Genomic DNA, 21651 nt, shown 5'->3' on the forward strand with positions numbered 1-21651 from the left:
GATATTTAAGCCCGAACCCACCGAAATTAATAGTGGATTGAGCTGGACTTGGACTGATTATTATACATGAAAGCCCGACCTATGGTCAAATCTATTTTGTAATATATAATTTATTTTAATTATAAATATTACTATAAAATTTCACCAATAATAGAAAATTAATCATTTTTTTATATTAAAAAAGAAAAAGTAAGAATGTTAAAGGAGTGCCAAAAATTGATAAAAACTATCATAATAATTTAAGCAACATTTATTACTTAAATGCAAGACACTCTTTCAAGCACCTTCCACCTCATCACATTTTATTGGAGATGCTCTGGACACCTCCTATTTGTCTTTTATAGCTGAAGACTAAATTTTTATAAAAACAAGAATTTGCAACTTTTTGAAAAAAACATTATTTTTCAACGGCAAATAACAAACAACATGTAAATCAAATGTATCTTAGTATTTTATTATATTAGGAAGAATGTAAAATGTTTAATAAGTTAAATAATTAAACAAAAATAAAATAAGATAACTTATAAAATTTTATTTTATTCATCCATAATGTTAAAAGATCGAAATACCATCGATAGTTACAAAAATAAAACGATAAACTTTTCAAAATCTAATGAATATAAATATTTTTTATGAAAAGTTTGAGAAAGTTGTCGATTTTAAAAAAAATTGCTAAAAGATGATGTATTTTCTAAATCTAACTAAACACTAATTGTACAGTGTTGAGTCAAAAGTTAAAATAGCTCCCAAAAATCGAAACAAACCCCAAATCTTTTTTAAATAAATTTGAATGTGCATGAAAATGCAGTTATGGTGAAAATATTTAATTGAAAAGTTTTATCTCACGAGAAAGATTTATACACTTATTTCGTTCGAATTTGAATTTATCTAAATTATCCACCAACAATACGGGATGGCTTAGAAAAAAATAATAGTAAAGAAAATAATGTATATAGTAGTGTTGACATAGAATCTGAATGACTAAATGAATTAAGGGATGAAATTCGTACAAAATTGATTTTGTTATTTAGTATACATGTCAACACTGCTAATAATTTAGAAGACTTTCTCCCTCCAAACTTGTGCCTATATATATAGCAAATATTGGAGGTTAGTCTATAAAAATCGTGGTTTCTTTCTACTTCATCTTTCTTGCTTTTTAATTTGAAATACAACAAAATAAAAGCACAACCCTTTTCTGTTCTTTTCTTTTCTTTTCTTTACCTTTCCTATGGCTGGAGGTTTTTGGATTGGTGTTTTTGTAAGCATTTTTGGTGGTGTTTTGGGTCTGATCCTGAATCATTTTTTGCCTATTTTCATGAAGCAAAATGTCCCTAAAGGCTCATTTGGGTGGCCGATTTTAGGTGAAACACTTAGTTTTTTAAAGCCTCATTCTTCTAATTCTCTTGGGTCGTTTCTCCGGGATCACTGCTCTAGGTAATTAATTAATTAATGAATGTTAATTAATCACTATAATAATGGATTGATGGTTTGATTTTGTGTTAATAATTTCAGGTATGGGAAAGTGTTTAAGTCCCATTTGTTCTTCTGTCCAACAGTGGTTTCATGTGATGAAGAGCTCAACTATTTCATACTTCAAAATGAAGGGAAGTTATTCGAGTGCAGTTATCCCAAACCAATTCATGGTATTCTAGGAAACGTTTCTATGCTTGTTGCTGTTGGTGATACTCATAAAAGATTAAGAAACGTTGCTCTTTCTCTTGTCTCTATTACCAAATCAAAGCCTGATTTTCTTAATGATATTGAGAAGATTGCTATTCAAGTACTTCATTCTTGGAAGGATAAACAACAAGTCATGTTCTGTCAAGAGGCTAGGAAGGTACCTCTTCATTTCTATAACATAAATCTTATCATCATTTCAGAAATTAATTCATTTTTTGTTTTTGTTTGTTTGGAGACAGTTCACATTCAATGTAATAGTGAAGCAAGTGCTGGGATTAACACAGGATGAGCCACAAACAACACAAATTCTAGAAGATTTTCTCACTTTCATGAAAGGACTAATTTCACTTCCTCTTTATATTCCTGGAACTCCATATGCTAGAGCTGTTCAGGTGCTGCTGCTGCAAATAAAAATAAAAAGAAAAAGAAAAAGAAAAAAGATTGTTAATTCAGCTTTAATTAGTGTAAATGAGAAAAGAGTGGGTTTGAATAATAATTATATAGGGCATAGGTTGTTTGAGAAAAAGAAAAAAGCATGTGCTTGACCCTTTTCTTTCATTTTTCTTTACAGGCTAGAAGCAGAATATCAAGCACTGTCAAAGGCATTATTGAGGAAAGAAGAGAAAATATTTGTATTTCTAGAAAAAGGAGCAGTGATTTTCTAGAGATACTTCTATCTGTTGATACCTTATCTCAAGATGAAAAAGTTAGTTTTGTTTTGGATTCTCTGTTGGGTGGATATGAAACCACTTCACTTTTATTGGCTATGGTTGTTCATTTCATAGCTCAATCACCCTCTGCTTTTCAACAATTAAAGGTTAATTAAACTTACTTATTGTTTATTATTATTATTATTAAACATAATCATTTCCTAATTTCCATACTAATTATACAGATGGAGCACCAAAAAATAAGATCCCTCAAGGAGAAAGATGAGTTTTTGAACTGGGAAGATTACAGAAACATGGAATTTACACAATATGTAAATGGATTTTCCCTACTACTATTTTAATTTTTTTTTTGTTTTTTTAAACAATAATATATGTTAGCATATATGATTGATGTTACACGTGTCATTCGTATGAGGTTGATGAGTTAAAATTGACATTTTGATTATTAGTGTTTTGAAATGATTATATATAGCATGATGTTACTACTTTAGATGTATTAATTAATGAAATGAAATTGACTTTATATTGTAGGTGATCAATGAAGCACTAAGATATGGCAACGTTGTAAAATTTGTGCACCGAAAGGCTCTAAAAGATGTCAAATTTAGAGGTCATTAAACAAATATTATATATGTGCTTTAGACTTAATCGTGGAATGCATGCATGCACTTTTTATTCTTCATAAATTAATTAATGATGGGGTAATGGTGTTTTTCAGACTACATAATTCCAGCTGGTTGGAAAGTACTACCTGTTTTTACTGCAGTACATCTAGAGCCATCTTTGCACAAGAGTGCTCTGGAGTTTAATCCATGGAGATGGGAGGTAATTAATAATTATATATAATGAGATAAAATTAAGCTAGAATGGAATAGAATAGGGTTGTCCTAGAAATGGACCATCCTATAATTTTCAAAAATGATATATGTACTATTCTTGGGCTGTTTGTACAAATTTTTGGAGTGGACCTTTTTGATTTCGACAACCTAACTGTTTTACTCCCTTTTTCATCAAGGTGGAATGCACTATTGCTTTACACAACCTTACGCTTTGGATTCCATTACATTTTCAAATCAATTCCAAGTTTAATGTGCACGTGCGAAACTAATACCAAATTGAGTGGTTTATTGATATTAATTTTGATGTTTTTCTTTTTAATTATGGTAATATGCAGTCTGAAGATCCAACACTGTGTAAGAAATTTACACCTTTCGGCGGAGGAATAAGATGCTGCCCAGGATCAGATCTTGCCAAGGTTGAAGTTGCTTTCTTCCTCCATCACCTTCTACAAAATTTCAGGTAACTTCTTTGTGGATGAAGGTTTTATTCCTCTTTCTTTCATGCTATATCTGTATTATTAAGTTAATAGAATGATACGTGCCATTTTATTAAAAAAAAAAAAAAATCAAAATGTTAAATAAAGATGTTTTTTTTTTCTTAAAGCTTTGATTTGGATTAATTATACTTTATTAATAAATTTATTTGAGAAAAAGTATATTATTTTAATATTGATATAATTATATAGGTGGAGGACAGAAAGTGTTGACCAACCAATGGCATATCCATACGTAGAATTTGAGAAAGGGCTGAAGTTAAATTTGGATCCTTGTTCAAGTTGGACCTCAAATCCTCATTAGGCTTTTTTTTTCTCTTCTATGTTATTTTCGTATCTTCTTTTCAATTAGTTGTAAGTCTTTGTGAGTCTTTGTCTTTTTATTGAAAGGAAAGGTTGTTAATTCCACAATTATCTATACGACTGTCTTTTCTTTCAATTCATATTTACTAAAATTTTATGTGGATTATAATTGTTGAACATATTATAAGCAACCTTTTTATTTATATAATAATTATAATATCTTATCCGTCACTGTCTAATTAAAGAATAGTCTTAAACACTGGCCATATTTATAAATATAAATTTAATTTAATTTCGTATTGAAAATAGAAAGTGAGACTGACCTATATTAATATGGTAGATTTTCAACATATGTAAATGCGTATTGTAAAGCCTTAAAAATAAGACTTGACCAAAGTGAACAATGTTTATATAATATTGGATCAAAAATATTAAAATTGATATCAGAATCTTATGAATATATATACAAGTCATACATCCAATAAAAATTTGTTAAGATCACGATCATTAAGATTACCATTGAACTAAAAGGTCTAATTTTACTTTTTTTCGCTTCTAGTAAGAGAAGCTCTAGCTTCTCTCTAAAACTTTCCATACTCTTCTGCTTTCCTTTCTCTTCTAAATATCTTATTCTCAGCAATTTTCCACCATTATCATTGCCATTCAACGTTTTTGATCTTGATTCTTATCAGGTTTACTCTTTGAGGTTCAGTTCCTCCTCCCATTTAGGTTCAGATTTAGTTTTTAGGTTTAGATCTACTTTTTCTTCTTACTTTGAAATCCATACTCCTTATTGTACTTCTTTTTCGTTAGATCTACACTTGTTAGCTATATTTCTTTCATTTATTCTTTTTCGGTCTCAGCAAGAGCGCAAAAGGTTCATCTTGTCCGTAGATCTATAGATCTACGTGGTTGCAAAAAAAGAAAGGACTCAGATCCGAACGACCGGAAGAGCCTAAATGATGAAGTATGGGTTACAACGTTTTTTCAACGGGAATCGACTTATGAGAATGATATGATTTCTAATTTTATTGTATTTGTACTTTTTATTGTATTGCTCTTTGTAATCTTTGTATTGCTCTTTGTAGTCTTCCTTTTGCTCTTTGTAGTCTTCTTTCTTCCCTTTGTGGATCTTGTACTGGCTATAGCCTGTATGGGTAGGAAGTCTTATTTGTTGTATCTGTACTTTTTAATCTAATGGAATGAATATGACATTTTATTAAAAAAAAAAAAACCATTGAACTAGTCTTCATATATTTCGAAATTCATATCCTAAGTCCATTGTAACTGACTGTATAGTGTTTATATATTGCTTTCCAACTTAATAGAAACACAGAGGTTTTCTAATGATCTCAAATCTCTCATTGTATGAGAGTTCTTAGTGGGTTAACAACTATGTAAGTCTCTTTTTTCCCTCTTTGTTCGTTAATCCCCTCTGCACAACAACATGACCGAAAATGGTAACATCTCCTCAAACCAAAACACTGCATTCCAATCCACAAAATCACTCTAAACACCAAATATCATATATCAATCATCCCTCAAACTCACTTCGAGCAATTATTTGCTCTGGAAAATTCAGTTACTACCAATATTAAGGGGACAAGAGTTGGCACATCACATTGATGCAACCATGCTACCATCAACTAAGAAATTTTCCATTGGAGCGGTCAATCCGACCTATGATCCCTGGTAACAAGAAGACTAACAAGTTCTTAGTTGGATAATTTCATCTCTATCAACACATGTCTTGCCTTAAGTCGTAAGGGTTGAAACTGCATCAGAGGCTTGGAAAAAGGTTACTATAGCTTATTCAACAAGCTCTCCCTCTCAGATTAGAGACCTCAAATACCATTTGTATAATTTAAAAAAGAGAATGACAATATCTCTACTTATTTGTAAATGCTAAAATCATTAGTGATCAATTAACTGCTCTCTAGCATCCTGTTTTAGATGATGACTTGGTTGAAGCAATTCTTAATGGTCTAGGCACCGCCTATAGACCATTTGTTTGTGCTTTGGAAGCTCGTTTACAAGCCATTTCCTATGATGTTCTAATTGGTCTTCTTTTGAGTGAAGAAAGATAATTAAATCGAGAAAGTGCAACACTAATTTTCTCCCCTTCAATTAATTATTCCGCCATAAATAATACTAAACAATTTTTCGAGCAATCATTTCAATCGAAATAATAGTATTATGCCTTTCCCTTTTGATGCAAGAACTCTAACCTATCATTATTGCAACGACACATGACATATTAGCACATAGTGCTTGTCACCCAACTTTAGTCGCAACACTCGTGAAAATTTCAAACTTTCGTCCAACATGGCTACCACTTCCAACCGTAGCTCCTCTGATTAGCTTGTTGATTCCGGTGTGCCTCATCATCTAACTGCAGATTTGGAGAATTTTCATGTTAATTCCAAATCTGATGGTCTGGAAGAAGTTAAGTATGTGATGACAACATTATCCTCATTTCTCATATTGGCCATTCTAAATTTTCTCTTTCTCAATCGTCTTGTGTACAATTCAAAAATATATTACATGTTCCTAAAACAATCATAACTTGTCATTTGTCTCCTCTGTAACTCGACCAAGTTTTATTTTAGTTGAATTTGTTTGCTAATCACTTTGGGCCCGTTTGGTAAGATGTAATGGGCTTTGTAATGGAATACCCATTACATTGAAGGGTCATTACCATGTTTGGTTGCACTTTAAAATTTTGTTGTAATGGAATGAGAAATCCATAGACTAAATTTTGTTTAACAACTATTGTAATTACATAAAAAAAAATGGATTGAATTCTCATTACATCCAACAAGTAATCCTAATTTCTATCTTTAAAGTTCCATCTAACCTCTCATTTGTCAAATCTCACTTCTCAACATTCTCAAAAACGCAAAAACTAGAAAAGCTAAAAAAAAAGCAAAAAAATAAAATAAAATATTGAAAAATAAGAAAATGAGAAAATAAAAAAAACGGTGAAAATGGAAAACAAAAAACGAGAAAAATGTAAAGAAAAAAAACTATGAAAACACGAAAAATTATATACTAATTTCACGATTTTCATATTTTTTTTATTTTAATTATGTAAATAAAATTTTGCGATTATATTTAACTAAGCAAACATAAGTAATGTAATGCTAATTACATTTCATCATTTTTTTAACCAAACATGGTAATGGAATCACAATTCCATTCCATTACATTACAAGTTTGATTACATTACAACTTTAATTAAATTACATTGCATTACGTCATACTAAACGCACCATTTGTGTTGAAGGATTTGAAGATAAAGAATGAGATATATCAAAGAACGAATAAGAATGGCCTTCACACCATATCACTACCTTCATTTTTGCCTTGCCAAGTTTGAGCTGGCATGCTAGATTAAGGCATGCGAATTTTCCTATTATTTGGAAAACTTTGTCACTGAATATAATTGCTTTCATTAGAAACAAAATGTCCATTGTGATGTGTTAGTAAGGCACATCATTTTCCCTTTTCTAATTCTGATTTTGTTGCTACTAATCCGTCGAAATTAACTTTTTTCGGATGTATGGGCTCCTGCTCCAGTTATTTCTTGTGATAATTATTAGTTTTAGGTGCTATTTTATGATCGTTACAACAAGTTTTAGGTGCTATTTTATAACCGGAACACATCAAAATTGACTTTCACTTCATTAGAGATAAAGTTACTCGTAAGGCACTAAGAATTTGCTACATTTCTACAATTGATCAAATAGTAGACATTCTCACTAAACCACTTTGCAAGGTTCTGTCCACCATTAGTTTGAGGAGTATTACATATATTTACCAAGTCAAACATTTAATACAAATTTGTTAGGATTACCATTGAACTAGTCTTCCTATATTTTGAAATTCATATCCTAAGTTTGTTGTAACTAATTGGACAGTGCCTATATATTGCTTTCCAACTTAATAGAATACACATTGATTTTGTAGTTATCTCAAACCTCTCAAGTCAGGCTCTCTGCATACACGATGTTTTGATTGAGTGAAGAACCAATAACAATTCAATTCAGTCTTGAATGGATAGTGTTGAGATAGAAGACATTAGTAAAGAGTGATTCTAGAGGATGATGCTATATTAATAAAATAAATTTCTAATATATGTGGACAGTGGCAGATACAGAAATTCAGAGGTAAGATTCTTACTAATTTTTGTACAAAGTGTCTTAAAATAGCCAATTAGGTCCCTAAGGTATATTGAAACCGTCAATTGGATCCCTTCCGTGATTGAAATAAAATTTGGTTCGAAAAAATTGATAGCCCCATGAACTTATAGAGTGTTTGTCTTGTTAGCACTGACTTGCTTAAAATAACATGATAAATTTACATAGTAAAATAAAGGAAGATTTGGAAAAATTAAAAACTATATCGTTTTAGATAATAATAAATTACTATAAACAAGTTTAGAAGGTTAATAGGCTAACTTTAAACAAATTCATGTAACTAATATATGAGAAAACTAACGAAAAAACAGACAAACGGGGGCGAAATGCCATTTAAACAGAGCCGAACATGAGTGTTAACATAAAATCTCTCTAAATTTTTCATTATAGTTGTTAATTCATATCGTTTTCTATCAAAACTTAGACCTTGGTAAGGCTATGTGCATATTTTGGTCAGACATATCTATCTGCATCGGTGCCATGCAGAGATCAAATCTGATCCGAAAATAGACAGACAGCAGGTTTTAAATTACATTGGTCCATATCAATTAATGTTACAGCAATCGGAATATAACTCAATTTCAATGTTAATATGTGGACCATTTGATGCACTTGGTCAGTAAATAAAACTGAAATTATAACAAATCATGTAAAGGTTAAAAATCAGCTGCTTTTATTCAATATTCTTATACTAAACAAGGCTGCAATATTATTATTATAGCCTCAAAGCAGTACTAGATAATTAATTAATCTACCATTTCAGTCAATTTCAATTCTCTGATTTCACCATTGTACCACAATAACACTTCTTACTTGGTGCTTACTATCTGACCAAACCAAATCACCAAAAACATACTTGTTTTTGGCATGAATTTTTGTCCCTTTCAGTGTAACTTTGAAGCTCTTTTCTTGTCCAATTTTGTCAAACTTCAACACTTCTGGCTCAACAATAATGGAAAGCCCAATTGGATTTCTGACATGAACTCTGTAATTACTAGGCCTGCCAACATTTTTAACCCTTCTTGTCACAGTAATTGTACCATTGAAGTTAGGGATTGTGATTGAAGGGTAATTGAAGTTTGCAAGAGTAATAGGATTTGGTGGGCATTTGTAGGGAGTATCTGACAAGGATAAAATTTGGGTTTGGTTGTAGCCACAGGCACATAAAAAGTTGAGATAATCATAAATATTTAAGTCATAAACTAGGCCTGGATCCATAGCTTCATTTGGTCTAATATGTCCTGCTCCATAACTGAATGGATCTGCTTTTGAGTTTGATGCATTCTGAATTGCCTCCTTGTTATTATCCATTGTTGTTGCTGCAAATTAATGTACAAATTATGACTAATACCAAACGTTATTTCAGTTACAAAAATGGAACTGAAACTGAAAGAAAATGGGCTGCTTAGAGGCTAGTTAAGAATACGAACCAGTAGTCATAATAGCTGATTTGATGGCTGCGGGACTCCAAGTAGGATGCATAGTACGAAGAAGACCAACAATGCCAGAAACATGAGGACATGACATTGAAGTGCCTGATACTGAATTAAATTGTACTCTTTGAGTGTCGAAGTCTTCGTTTGTTGGTCCTTGTGCTTCTGTGTATGCAGCAATTACACTCACCCCTGGTGCTGTGATGTCAGGCTGGATATAACCGAGTTACCATGTCATAATTGTATTATGCAATTCATAAATTATATATGTATGAAAAACCAACCTTGAGGATTTGAGGGGTAATAGAATTTGGTCCTCTTGATGAAAAAGCAGCCATGAATGGAGATGGTTTGACCCCTATTTGTGTTTGTGGAGGTGTTATATATGCAATAGGAGACCTGTAACATAACATATGGAAAATTATTGATTGTGAATGCAACTTGGAAGTAATTGAGAATGGAAAAGAGAAAAGATATATACTTGGTGGAGTTGATGTAAGAAAAGATAGAAAGGCCATTGGTGTAATTGAGATGGGAAGCAGGAAGAAGATGAGGATCAGCTAGGATTTCATTCTGAGAAGCAATGTCATTAACAAGTACCATTCCTACTGCACCTGCTATTGCTGCTTCTTCACCTTTCTCTACTCTTGCATTTACTCCTCTTAGGCACACCAATATCTTTCCTTTTGCCTTTTTCGGGTCAAGCGTTCCATTTTTGCACAGCAGACTACATTTTTCAATTATGCAACCCATTAATCATTGAGGTTTTCTCATAATGAATAATCATTGAGGTTTTCAATTTCTTTAGTCGATTGAATCCTTACGCATCATTTACAGTTGAATTGAGTGCTCTAGCATCTGCAGCACTTATAATTGGGAAAAACTTATTCTTTCTCTTCTTTGGCAAGGATGTTCTTGATAAGCTCTCTCCCTTTAAACAGAACATGCATGTTAAGGAAAAGTAGAAGCTAGTTGAGGTCAGAAATTGATGATTAATCTATTTGAAACAAACCTTGTACTTGATGTGGTTACCAAGAATGACATAACTAGAGAATTCCCTATCCATAGTACTAGCTCCAACAGTGATCTGCCAGGGAGCAAGATTGGAAGCAGTAGAATCAGCAGGACCTGAATTTCCAGCAGAACAAATGACTACAATGCCATGCTTAACAGCATGAAAAGACCCAATAGCAACACTATCATTGAAAAATTGGGTAGCTTCTCCTCCGAGTGAGACAGAGAGCACGTCAACTCCGTCCATAATAGCAGCATCAAATGCAGCTATAATATCTGCATCAAAGCATTCGTTTCCAGAAATAGGTGGATAGCAGACCTTGTATGCTGCTACTCGAGCTCTCGGTGATCCTCCTTTTGCTGTTCCATTGCCTAAACCAAATACACTAGCTCCTGCTACGAAATTCCCACCTGCTGTTGATAAGGTGTGAGATCCATGTCCTTCTTTGTCTCTTGGTGTATTGAAGCTCGAATTTAGATGACCAACCACCGCTTCATACCCTTTGTTGAAGTACCTTGCTCCGATCAGCTTCCTAAGTGCATGTTTGGATTTATAATTTTAGTAAACTTGAAAATTAATAAAGGTAAAATGTCTAATAAATTGAATTACCAGCAAATATATAACATAGTTTATAATTGGAGACTCAATATATTCTTTTATGAGTCTATTTTACTATGGGGTAGATGGAGATGAAAATGGAGTGGTGATTAAAATATTTGATTCGGATATATCCACTTAACTTAAATCAAGATTAGTGTGATATTGGATCATTTGGATGAAAAGAAATGTAGATGAATTTAAAATGCACAGTTTTTAATGCTGTATTTTTTTTTTTGGCTGCACTTACTATTCATAATTTAAAGCGACAAAAGTTAGTGCCTTGGATTAAGCAAATAGTACAGAAACCAATATTGTCAATTAAGAAACCAGTTTCGAGTGCAACAATAACAATAGTGAGTCCAAAATTCAACTTTTCATATTTTATATTTTTGTATCTGTTGAAGTAATAGAAGAAATGAAGATAACATAAAGTATGATCAACTTGGGTCAAAATAAATGCATGGGCCGACCAATAAAATATACACCTACTGATGGTTCGCATATTAAACTACTATATGCTAAACATATATCAAGAACGATATCATATAGTATATTATAGAAATTTTGTAATAGAACTTGACTTCTGTCTTGGCTTTAGAGTAAGGTATACCAGAAAGAGTGGGAAACTGAAAACAGGAAAGTCAATATTTTAATCTAATATGGTGCATTGTATCTTTTCATGCTTTTAGACAGTATAGTCAAAACCTAAATTTGTTAATTAATAATTCTGATTAAAGGGCGGCCCGGTCGCATTACGCGTCCCCGCTGAGCGAGGGTCCGGGGAGGGGTCCCACCACAAGGGTGTATTGGGGGCAAGCCTTTCCTTGCCAATTTAATTGACAAGAGGCTGCCCCTAAGACTCGAACCCGTGACCTCTGGTCACACGACAACAACGTTTTACCGTTGCGCCAAGGCTCGCCCTAATTAATAATTCTGATTAAAGTAGGAAAATTCCAGGAGAGCCAACATTAATATAATTTCTAATAGCATCTCCAATGATATATAACGAAGAGTTCTTTTAACAGATTAACTCCTCGTCAACAGCTTAATAAGTATTTGAGCAGTTGACGGGAATTTTAGCTGCGGCTTAATGAGATACAATAATAATTTGTGACTGATATAGTATGTGTATTGAATCATGGGGTTGTGAGTGTTGGAAATATGAGATGATTAGAGTTTGAAAAAGTAGGTTTATTTATAGTTTGATAAAGAGCACAAGAAAGAAAAATGTACCTGTTGCAACGGAAAGAAGCATCAAAGTCATTTTGACATATTCCTTTCCACTTAGATGGAATCGGTCCATAGCCATGGTCACTAAAGCTTTTAGATTCTGGCCAGACGCCTTCCATGATTCCATTTCAGAATTAAGGTCCCAACAACACAAACCAAACAATGTCAACATATGCATATTCACACTTTTTATCCATTTATAAAGCTTTCATTATGATTCATATTCCTTATACTTGTATCATTGTTTCTAATGGTCCTTATATTTTATTCCTCCGCACCTCTTTTTGACATTCAGTTACAATTTTATTGGTTTACCTGAAAGTTATCTAAGATAATCTAAAACATTCAAGACATAACCAACAAAACTTAAATGAGTGTTAATGGAGTAGGTGGCTATTCAAACCCTCAAAGCTTTGAAAAACTTCTCTATTTCCACATTTTTAACTAGCTGCATAATAGGCTTAGATTGGCCCTCAACTTGCCTTTAATTGTAAATTTTAGGCTAAATCTATAATTTAAGTCCTTAAATTTCTACCTTTTTAAAAATTAAGGCATTCATTTATTTTTTTTAACTAAATTTCTAAACTTTAATTTTCATGCACACCTGTTGGCAATAATAATTGAATTTAAAATTTCATTTTCAAACTAATACATAAAAATATTAACAAAAGAATATAGATACAATAGCTTATACTAACAACCGTACATCATCTTATATAAGCTAACTTTTTTTTTTTTTTGAAAAATCTTATATAAACTAACTTAGACTAAATAGAGTAAATTCAATTTATGGGAAAAATTATATTAAGCCCGTAATCTTTATAATTTCTATTGATTAAGTCACTGATATTTAATTTTCACACATATTAAGCTATTTACTTTTTTTAAGTAGAGGCAGAGAGCAAGAAGGTTGAGAGGCAAGACTCATCCCAACTAGATTGACAAAGCTATTTACTGATTGTTTATCTAATGGAAGGATTAACGATGATTCAATGTGTGAAAACTTTTCAGGGAAGGAAAAATAAATATTCAAAACTTATTTTTTATAATCATAAGATTTATCTTAAATTTTATTGAAAATCAACATTAAAATTAATTTAGTCAAATTGTATTCCTATGAGGACATAAAAAAAAAAAAAAAAAAAAGTGTGAGACTCGTTATGTATGAGAAAATCACGGAATCCATTGAGCTGAGCAGTACAATTAGGACTAGGACCATCTTTGTCATGTGTATATTCAAATGATTATAACATTAGATCTAATCTGAACAGCTTTTGATGCCTCTCAACTATGGAGTTGACTCTATATTTGTTGAATAAAATAGAAAGAAAATATACCAACCAACCAACCTGTATCAAGATTTCCAATAATTACATCTTGACCATATCTGGCTTTCTCCCATATTGATTTGGAAGAAACCACACTCTCTTTCTCAAGTCCAAGAAAGCTCCATGAATGAGTTGTGTGCAGCTTTTTACCCTTGTTTAAGAACACTGAGATCACTCTTGGATGCTCTGTATCAAAATCAAACATACATATTCAAAAACAGACCAAAAACTGAGTAATTAAACAGAGAAAAATGTCTTACTAGCTATTTGAGCAGCTACTTCATCTTCTAAAATGGCAGCAAAACCATTTATATGCCTTGTGTAGGAGTAAAATATTGCATCTTGGGCAATGTCTCTACATTGACAAAATAAGAACATGTAATGGAACTAAATAAATGAAAATAAACAAAATTGAAAAAGCAATCAAACCTTCCCAAGAATGATCCAAGGAAATCATAGTGAGACTCTGTAACCAGATTTTGATGAACAGAAAAGATTTCAGGGCCATGGGAATGTGAACCCAAGTACACAACATATGACTGCCAAACAAAACAAATTAAAATATATACAAATTCATGCTAAAAAAAACTAAAAAAAACAAATGAATGCATACCTTTTTGGAGGCAAATGTGGGTCTCTGAACAACGAGGAGAAAGACAAATGATAAGAAGCAAAAGATAGGATTTGGTGACCTCATTTCTAACTCCTTATAGTAAGTAAGTATACAAAATAAGGGCAGCCAATCTGTTTCTTTCCCTGTTTTTTAGGGGCTTTCCCCTGCCTTTATATAATACTAAACTAGTTTGACTTGAACCTCTTCTCTTCTCTAGGAAAAATGGAAAACTAATATAATATAAAAAGATCAATTTAATTTATTGGATGTTTTACTTTAAGAAGATGCAAAGATTCAATAAGACAAGAGAAGATAGGGTATATAGGAAAAAAAGAATAGAATCTTCTGTATGAGATCATTGGTAATATAGTTATCCAATCATCAACTCATGGTTTTATTTCAAATAGACGATTTATGGTGTAATAGGCATGGCTTGAGTCTATCAAATGCAATGTTATTAAACCACACCCACATCAAACCAGATTTATAGAAAGGTCACCGGTTATTTGGATTGGCCGGACTAGATAACGTAATAAATTAATAAATAATTATATATATATATATATATTAAATATATATAATTAATTTAAAATTATTTTTATAAATTACATATATCCAAAATAAACTATAAACAAATTTTGATTTGTTTTTTTTATCAACTTGAGACTTAAATATATAACGGATAAATTAAGTTTAGAATAACTTGAAATATGTCAACGTATTCTATGTAATGAGATCTTTTTTAATGGTATATTATAAACTCAAAACAGATAAGTGATAAATAAGAAATTAATGCTCAAAGTTAATCACTTGAAATGATTTTGAAGAGGATAAAAGAAAATTAAGTTTCTCCATCCCACATAAAAAAGACATGATAATTTTCACTAGTTTATAAGTGATGTCGTTGATAATGAGTAATGCTTCTGATCACTTTTGAGATGACCTGAATCCAATAGAAAACAATATCAGAATCTGGTGTACCATCTCCGATAATCAGAAATATACATTGGATAAAGTATAAACTTGAAAGCATTTAAGTGAGAATAGTAAAAAGTACCTTGAGCTTTGTTTTCAAAAGATATTTATAGGTAATTACATACTTAAAGTATTTTGCACTTTCCACGCGTAAGCTCGTGATTAGATTTGACAATGTGCCTTTCCACGTGTAAACTCTCGGTTGGTTTCACACTCATTTTCCTTTATGTCATTCCGTAATGTACGACGTATTCTAGGGAAAATGAGCGTACCTTTGAGGTCTGAACCGCTCATTGGTCCACATGTCTAGCTAGTTAAGCTAATTAAGTTCTATTTTAAGTCTTTATATTATTGTAAGTGCCACATCCTTTAAGCTCACTTTAGTATGGGCCCCTGCCATAAGCCCATTTCTTTGATTCGGTTAGGCCTTCGTCCAGGCTTAATTAATTCATATGATATCAGATGCCCCTCATATGCTTTTAAGAGCTTTTTAGGGCTTTACCATATGGAGAAATGAGGTCATTTTAGGTACGTAGATCTAAAATGACGTTTCAATAGCTTTTCACGTGAGCCGTCATATCATTACCAACTATTATTGCTTTAGCTTTTAAGACAAACAAAAAGCCTTTGCAGTAATGATGACAATTTTTTTGAAATTCTCGTTTTGTGTATAACGAAGAAAGGCACATTCTATCATTCACCTTTTGATTTCACCATTTCCTCTGCAACTAGTCCTATAAGTTTCTTCATGTTTCTCTTCATTTAATTTTTCTTAATTTCCTTTCATGAATCCGAAATCACAAAAGGCTTCTTTTAAAAAAAAGCCTCTATTTCGAAGAAAACTCCAGCTTCTTCCTCCCAAAACCCAAAAGAAGCTCATGCTGAACTTTGTAAAATGAACTTGTAGGTCCATACTCAACCTTCTACTATTACTCCAGAACTTGTTATTCAAGGTGAAAATCATTACTCTTGGTTGAAGAATATGATTGTCACCATTCCTCAGAAGAATGAACAGACTAATCATCATCCTTTAGGAAAACTGGGTACTTTTACCCAATGCTTGGAGTGGGAAATGAGATTTCCTTTGTCCAGAGGAGTTATCGCTATCCTGAACGAATTTAATTTGTTCCCTTATCAAATTTCACCCAATTCCTAGCTCAAACTTCTCATATTTAACAAAATTTGCACTGATATGAACATTGATTTGACCTGACCATTGTTTCGGCACTTCCAACATCCTGTCAACAAGCGAGATGAAGATATGATTTATTGATCCGTCCATACTTCACGACGTTTTTTTTAGAAAAGAAAATGCAGAGTGTAAAAAGCTTCAACCCGAAGTGGTTCTGGATACAACCATTATATTTTATCCAAATTTAAGGCTAATTAATATTAATGAAAACACCAAAAAAAAATTATTATAAAAAATATAATAATGAATGGAAAGAGTAATTGTTTAAGAAAGGTTGATTTGAGTCCTCCCTTAATATTTTGCTCATTAAAAAGAAAGAAAGAATTGATTATTGGATTAAAAGATGAATTAGAATTAATAATCTATGTGGGGCAAATCAATTCATTCATATAAAAAAATGAGGAATTTCTTCAAAAAAAAAAAAAAAAAAGAGGAATTTAAGTAAGTTACGGGCCTGGATTGTGCTTGTTGGTATGGACAATGTAACTTTCCTAACATTAAGCCGGCCCATTAGCGAGCTTTTTCCTTTCGCTTCTCTTGCAACTGCTTCGCCTAAAAAATAGCCGAATCAGGACCATTTTTAGCTGTTTAGTTTTTTTGATAAAATTAAACAAATTTTTATTCCTATTTATTTTGGATATTCTTAAAAAAATATCAATGATCACCTATTACTAATAACATAACATATAGAATCATTTTTTTTATTATTTTTCATTCCAACGACTTGAGACAAGACAAAAATATACCACGATTTCATCAAATTTTCAATGATATGTTTTAATAAAATATATCATGATTTCATCGGATCTAAAAATAGTGTTTGGAATATTACATTTATTTATTTATGTTAGCATTTGAAAAATAATACTCCCTCCATTCCATTATATAAGTCATTCTAGGGTATTTCACACAAATTAAGAAATATATTGGTTAACTAAATTTTTTTTTTTCTCATGTCACTATTGGGCAATAAGTATTGAAATATTAAAAAACACATGTACCAATACAAAAAATAATTCTCTCTCATGTCACTATTGGGCAATAAGTATTGGAATCCTAGAATGATTTATATTTAGGGAAAAAACTAATTTGCTAGAATGACCTATATAATGGAATGGAGGGAGTAATATATACATTTATATAATTATTAAACTTTTACTATTTATTATTTAGATTATTTTTATTAATATTCGTACAACATGTTATTTATATTATTAAATAATAAGTATTTTCGTCTTTTCATATATTAACAGCAACAACTATTTGTAAATTTACCAAACACTAATTATCAATTAGCTATCAGCAAACAGCTATTAGCTAACTGCAAACAGCTTACTGCAACTGCTAATTGCAGCAGCTAATAACAACAGCTGTGAGCTAACAGCTGAACCAAGAAGGCGCTTAGTCTTTTTTTTTATAGGAATGTTAATTTAGTCTTAATACTAGGCCTAATGCTCTTCCAGCCCTCTTAACTTGTTCAAATTGGTCATTTGACCCCCCCCCCCCCTCCCCCCTCCCCAACTCATCGAATATCATATTTACACCCTTAACTCCATAACAGTGGTATTTCTCACCCCCTCAACTTGTCCATTTATCTCTCCAACTCATAGAATTTCCTATTTACTCCCTAACTCCACAAAAATGGTATTTCTCACCCCTTACAATCCGTTATCCATGCCTAAATTAATACCATTTTTTAAACGTTAAACCTAAATTGATACTTCCCCCAAAACCATAGGCATATTTTGTTGAAACACCTTTCCACATGATTTTGATTTGACAAAATTACTTAAGTTAATCCATGATTAAGAGGTAATTAAATTTAAGTGCTTTGATTTAATTGTACTAATGTGTTTGTTCAATGTTGAGTATAATTATAAGTGAACAGAAATAAAAAGTACGACAGAATGAAGTCAGCATAAGGCACAAAAGCTGAGTAGAAAAGAACTCAGCATAATAGAAGAAAAGTCATCTTCAGAACAAGCGCTTGAAGATGAAGCTGACCAAAGAAACTGAGTGGAACACAACTCAGCATCAAAGAAGAGAAGTCTTCCTCTAAACTAAAAGCTTGCAGACAAAGCTGACCATGGAAGCTGAGTAGAATGCAAGTCAGTGTCGTCAGAGACTAGGTTCAAAGACAACGGCTATTAAAGTGAAGCTGAGTGTTTTTCAGGACAGCGCGAATGATCCGTTTGCAAAAAGACAAGATTCGACAACTGTCTGCACCAATACAGAAGCTTTGGAATTACGCACAAAGACAGTTTCGAGACTCATGGGTCAACTGGCCGTTAGCTAAAAGACGAAACTGGCGTTAGAAGACGAACCTGGCAGAAGAAGACAAGCCTGACGCCTGCTAATTTCAGACGACAGGATTGGCCTGCTATATCTGTATGCTGACCAGTGAATGACGCAAGGAGCCGTTTGAATTCAACGGATACTTCCAGATTCAAATGATTGCCACATCAGGAATTCACTATAAAAGGACAAGTGCTTCACTTGGATCCTTTGCCGAAATACAAAAAGAAAAGAGTATACATACAAAACACGTTCAAACAGGAAAGAAGATCTTACACCAAATTTCTATTTCTGTGTAAAAGCTAGATTGAATTTGTATTCATCTAAAGTGTTCTTCATCTAGAAAGAACAAGTTTGTATCAATTGTAAAAATTGAGAAAGTGGTGCTGAGTACTCGGTTTTAGTACTCAGTGGTAGAAAGAAAATCTGAGTGTTCGGTTATAACACTCAGTAGGGGTTGAGTAGACGAATAGAGGAAGGTACTCTTGCATATTCAACTGCCTTGTAAACGGTTTGTGCTCTACCTTTAAAGAGCTCATTATTGGATTGAAAAAGCCCGGAAGGACTCTGGGGACTGGACGTAGGCGGTGAGGCCGAACCAGGATAAATCTTGTTGAGTAATTTCTAACCCTTTCTCTCAATATATATGTATGTGCTGTTTGCTTAAATTACTCAGGATATAAATTGTATAAGCTGACACTGAGTAATCAGAGTGCTGAGTTGGAAGATAACCTTAAGTGTTAATTCCTAACTCACCTGTAAAACGGTTCTAGTCAGCCTCTGACTAAAGCTGTCTTACATCTCTCGGCCGTGCTGACCAAAACTGAGTTAAGTAATTTAAAGAATTGATCAAGTCAGCGTAATTAAGCGAAAAAGTTATATTAGTTCCTAACCCCTCCCCTTATAACTAATCACACGGGACCAACATATTTTGGTACTTTATTCTTACATATACTGTCTTTAACTTGTTTATATTAATGTCTTTGTCATTCGTATTTTTTATTCGTTCCTTCTCTTTTCAACTTTTTTAGCTACTTAAATTTTGATTATCTAATTATTGTAATAAACACACGAAAGATAAATATAATTATCAAATTAAAACAAAATAAAAAAGTTGATATTAAAAATATATATTTTCAAACTCATTCTAATAAGTCCTATTAATTTTGCACTATAAAGGATAAGAAATACCACTTTTATGGAGTTAAGGGGGTAAATATGACATTTGATGAGTTGTGGAGGGGTAAAATGATCAATTTGGACAAGTTAAGGGGGTGAGAAATACCAATTTTATGGAGTTAAGGGGTAAATATGACATTCGATGAGTTGGAGGGATACAATAACCAATTTGGACAAGTTAAGGGGGCTGAAGGAGCATTAAACCTTAATACTATATTGAAGTGGTATTTGTAATACTTGGTCTTGTTTCTATGGTTGAGATTTATGAATATATATTTTTTAGTTATTAATTTTATTGCATTCCTTTCTTATAGTAGAGTTCGGTAATGGATACCGATTATAATTTAGAATAATAAAACATTATAAATAAATATTGAGTATATTATTGACAAAATCAGTCTTCATTAATTCGTTAATCGAAATATCATACATTTTAAATCGCTTATGTAAAGAATGTTGAGGATTTATTAATATTTATGCGTTGCAATTTAGATAGTTTTTTTAGGAATTTTTTTTTTATCGTTGCATCTAGGACGTAATAATTTATTAATATTATTAAATATAGATGTTTGTATAATTATAGATTAAATATTTGAAGATATTTTTAAATTTAAGTGTTGTGATTTTTAAAGAATTATAAAGGGTGTTGCTACTTACCACCCCAAATTACCTCTTATCGTTTCTATTTGGACAATTTTGTCCTTTTGGAAAAAAAAACACAAATTTTGGTCTAGGTGGGTGCCAGATCTGCCCAGCCAATGGTCTGGGCGGATCTAGCACCCTTCCCACCACTGGGCTAGGCGGATCCAGCATCCGCACAGCCAATGGATTGGGCAGGTGGTATATCCGCCCAAGCCATTGGCTGGACGGATGCTGGATCTGCCCAGCCCTGTGGTGGGACGGGTGCTGGATCCGTCCAGCCCATTGGCTGGGCGGATCTGGCACCCACCTAGACCAAAATTGGGCCTAGGCACAATCGTAGACTTTTTAGTGACGGAAAATACAAAATTCTCCAATTTTTTGTGACGAAAAATCCTAATCGTCACAAAAAATATGCATTATGTTCATGATTTTTTTGAGAAAAAAAATGTAAATTTTATTGTTTCGACTCATAATCATTCATTTTCGGGATTCGGATTGTCGCATATCAATTATTTTTATAATTTCAATTATTATTATTCGAGTTTATGATTTTAGAGAAAGAATTTTTAGTTTTTTATCAAAAATTATGAGAAGGGCAAAAAGTCCAAATGAGGCGGCAAGAGGTAATTTGGGAGCGGTATTGAGCAATTCACATTATAAATGTTTTCTAGAGTGAAATAGCGACATAATACGTAGTTGATGAAATTTAGGAAATTAAAAATAAATTATATGATAAAAATTATGAATTCAGGTGTTGTTAGCATGACAACGCTCACAAAAAAAAATGCAGGTGTTGTTAGCATGACAACGCTTACAAAAAAAATGTAGCCAAATTGAATTATCTATACAAAGTTTATGCGTCGGTAAAAATTGGCAAAACTTTAATGACATTGAAAGCGTGACCATTTTTTTTAATACTTAAATGTATCAACGAGTTTTGAAGTTCCAAAACCACCTAGT

The 21651-nt window shown here is 32.2% G+C and overlaps 2 protein-coding genes across 2 annotated transcripts; one reads left to right on the top strand and one right to left on the bottom strand.

The window, feature by feature from the left end:
- Window positions 1–1111: 1111 nt before the first annotated feature.
- LOC136230057 (cytochrome P450 724B1-like) lies at window positions 1112–4216 on the top strand. The gene is made up of 9 exons (XM_066018992.1): window positions 1112–1437; window positions 1516–1840; window positions 1923–2075; window positions 2255–2500; window positions 2579–2665; window positions 2886–2964; window positions 3073–3179; window positions 3529–3653; window positions 3880–4216. The coding sequence occupies exons 1-9, from the start codon at window positions 1232–1234 to the stop codon at window positions 3989–3991; spliced, it is 1440 nt and encodes a 479-aa protein (XP_065875064.1). The 5' UTR covers window positions 1112–1231; the 3' UTR covers window positions 3992–4216.
- Window positions 4217–8839: 4623 nt separating this feature from the next.
- Window positions 8840–14589, bottom strand: LOC136230149 (subtilisin-like protease SBT5.3). Its single transcript, XM_066019102.1, has 11 exons — window positions 14409–14589; window positions 14225–14334; window positions 14056–14150; window positions 13817–13981; window positions 12471–12579; window positions 10635–11169; window positions 10447–10553; window positions 10104–10349; window positions 9907–10021; window positions 9620–9833; window positions 8840–9508 (listed from the first exon to the last, which is right to left on the bottom strand). Exons 1-11 carry the CDS (start codon window positions 14490–14492, stop codon window positions 8973–8975), a joined length of 2316 nt encoding a protein of 771 aa, XP_065875174.1. The 5' UTR covers window positions 14493–14589; the 3' UTR covers window positions 8840–8972.
- Window positions 14590–21651: the final 7062 nt, after the last annotated feature.

This window comes from Euphorbia lathyris, chromosome 5, assembly GCF_963576675.1.
Source record: "Euphorbia lathyris chromosome 5, ddEupLath1.1, whole genome shotgun sequence".
In the NCBI taxonomy this organism is placed as follows: Eukaryota; Viridiplantae; Streptophyta; class Magnoliopsida; order Malpighiales; family Euphorbiaceae; genus Euphorbia; species Euphorbia lathyris.

What these genes read in the sequence shown, in the direction of transcription:
- LOC136230149 (XM_066019102.1), bottom strand. Translation starts at nt 14,492, where the DNA reads ATGAGGTCACCAAATCCTATCTTTTGCTTCTTATCATTTGTCTTTCTC. An exon ending in AGTAGCTGCTCAAATAGCTA is followed by an intron (nt 13,982 to 14,055) that starts GTAAGACATTTT and finishes ATTTTGATACAG; the next exon opens with AGCATCCAAGAGTGATCTCA. An exon ending in TATTGGAAATCTTGATACAG is followed by an intron (nt 12,580 to 13,816) that starts GTTGGTTGGTTG and finishes GAATCATGGAAG; the next exon opens with GCGTCTGGCCAGAATCTAAA.
- LOC136230057 (XM_066018992.1), top strand. Translation starts at nt 1,232, where the DNA reads ATGGCTGGAGGTTTTTGGATTGGTGTTTTTGTAAGCATTTTTGGTGGT. An exon ending in CATATGCTAGAGCTGTTCAG is followed by an intron (nt 2,076 to 2,254) that starts GTGCTGCTGCTG and finishes TTTTCTTTACAG; the next exon opens with GCTAGAAGCAGAATATCAAG. An exon ending in CTGCTTTTCAACAATTAAAG is followed by an intron (nt 2,501 to 2,578) that starts GTTAATTAAACT and finishes CTAATTATACAG; the next exon opens with ATGGAGCACCAAAAAATAAG.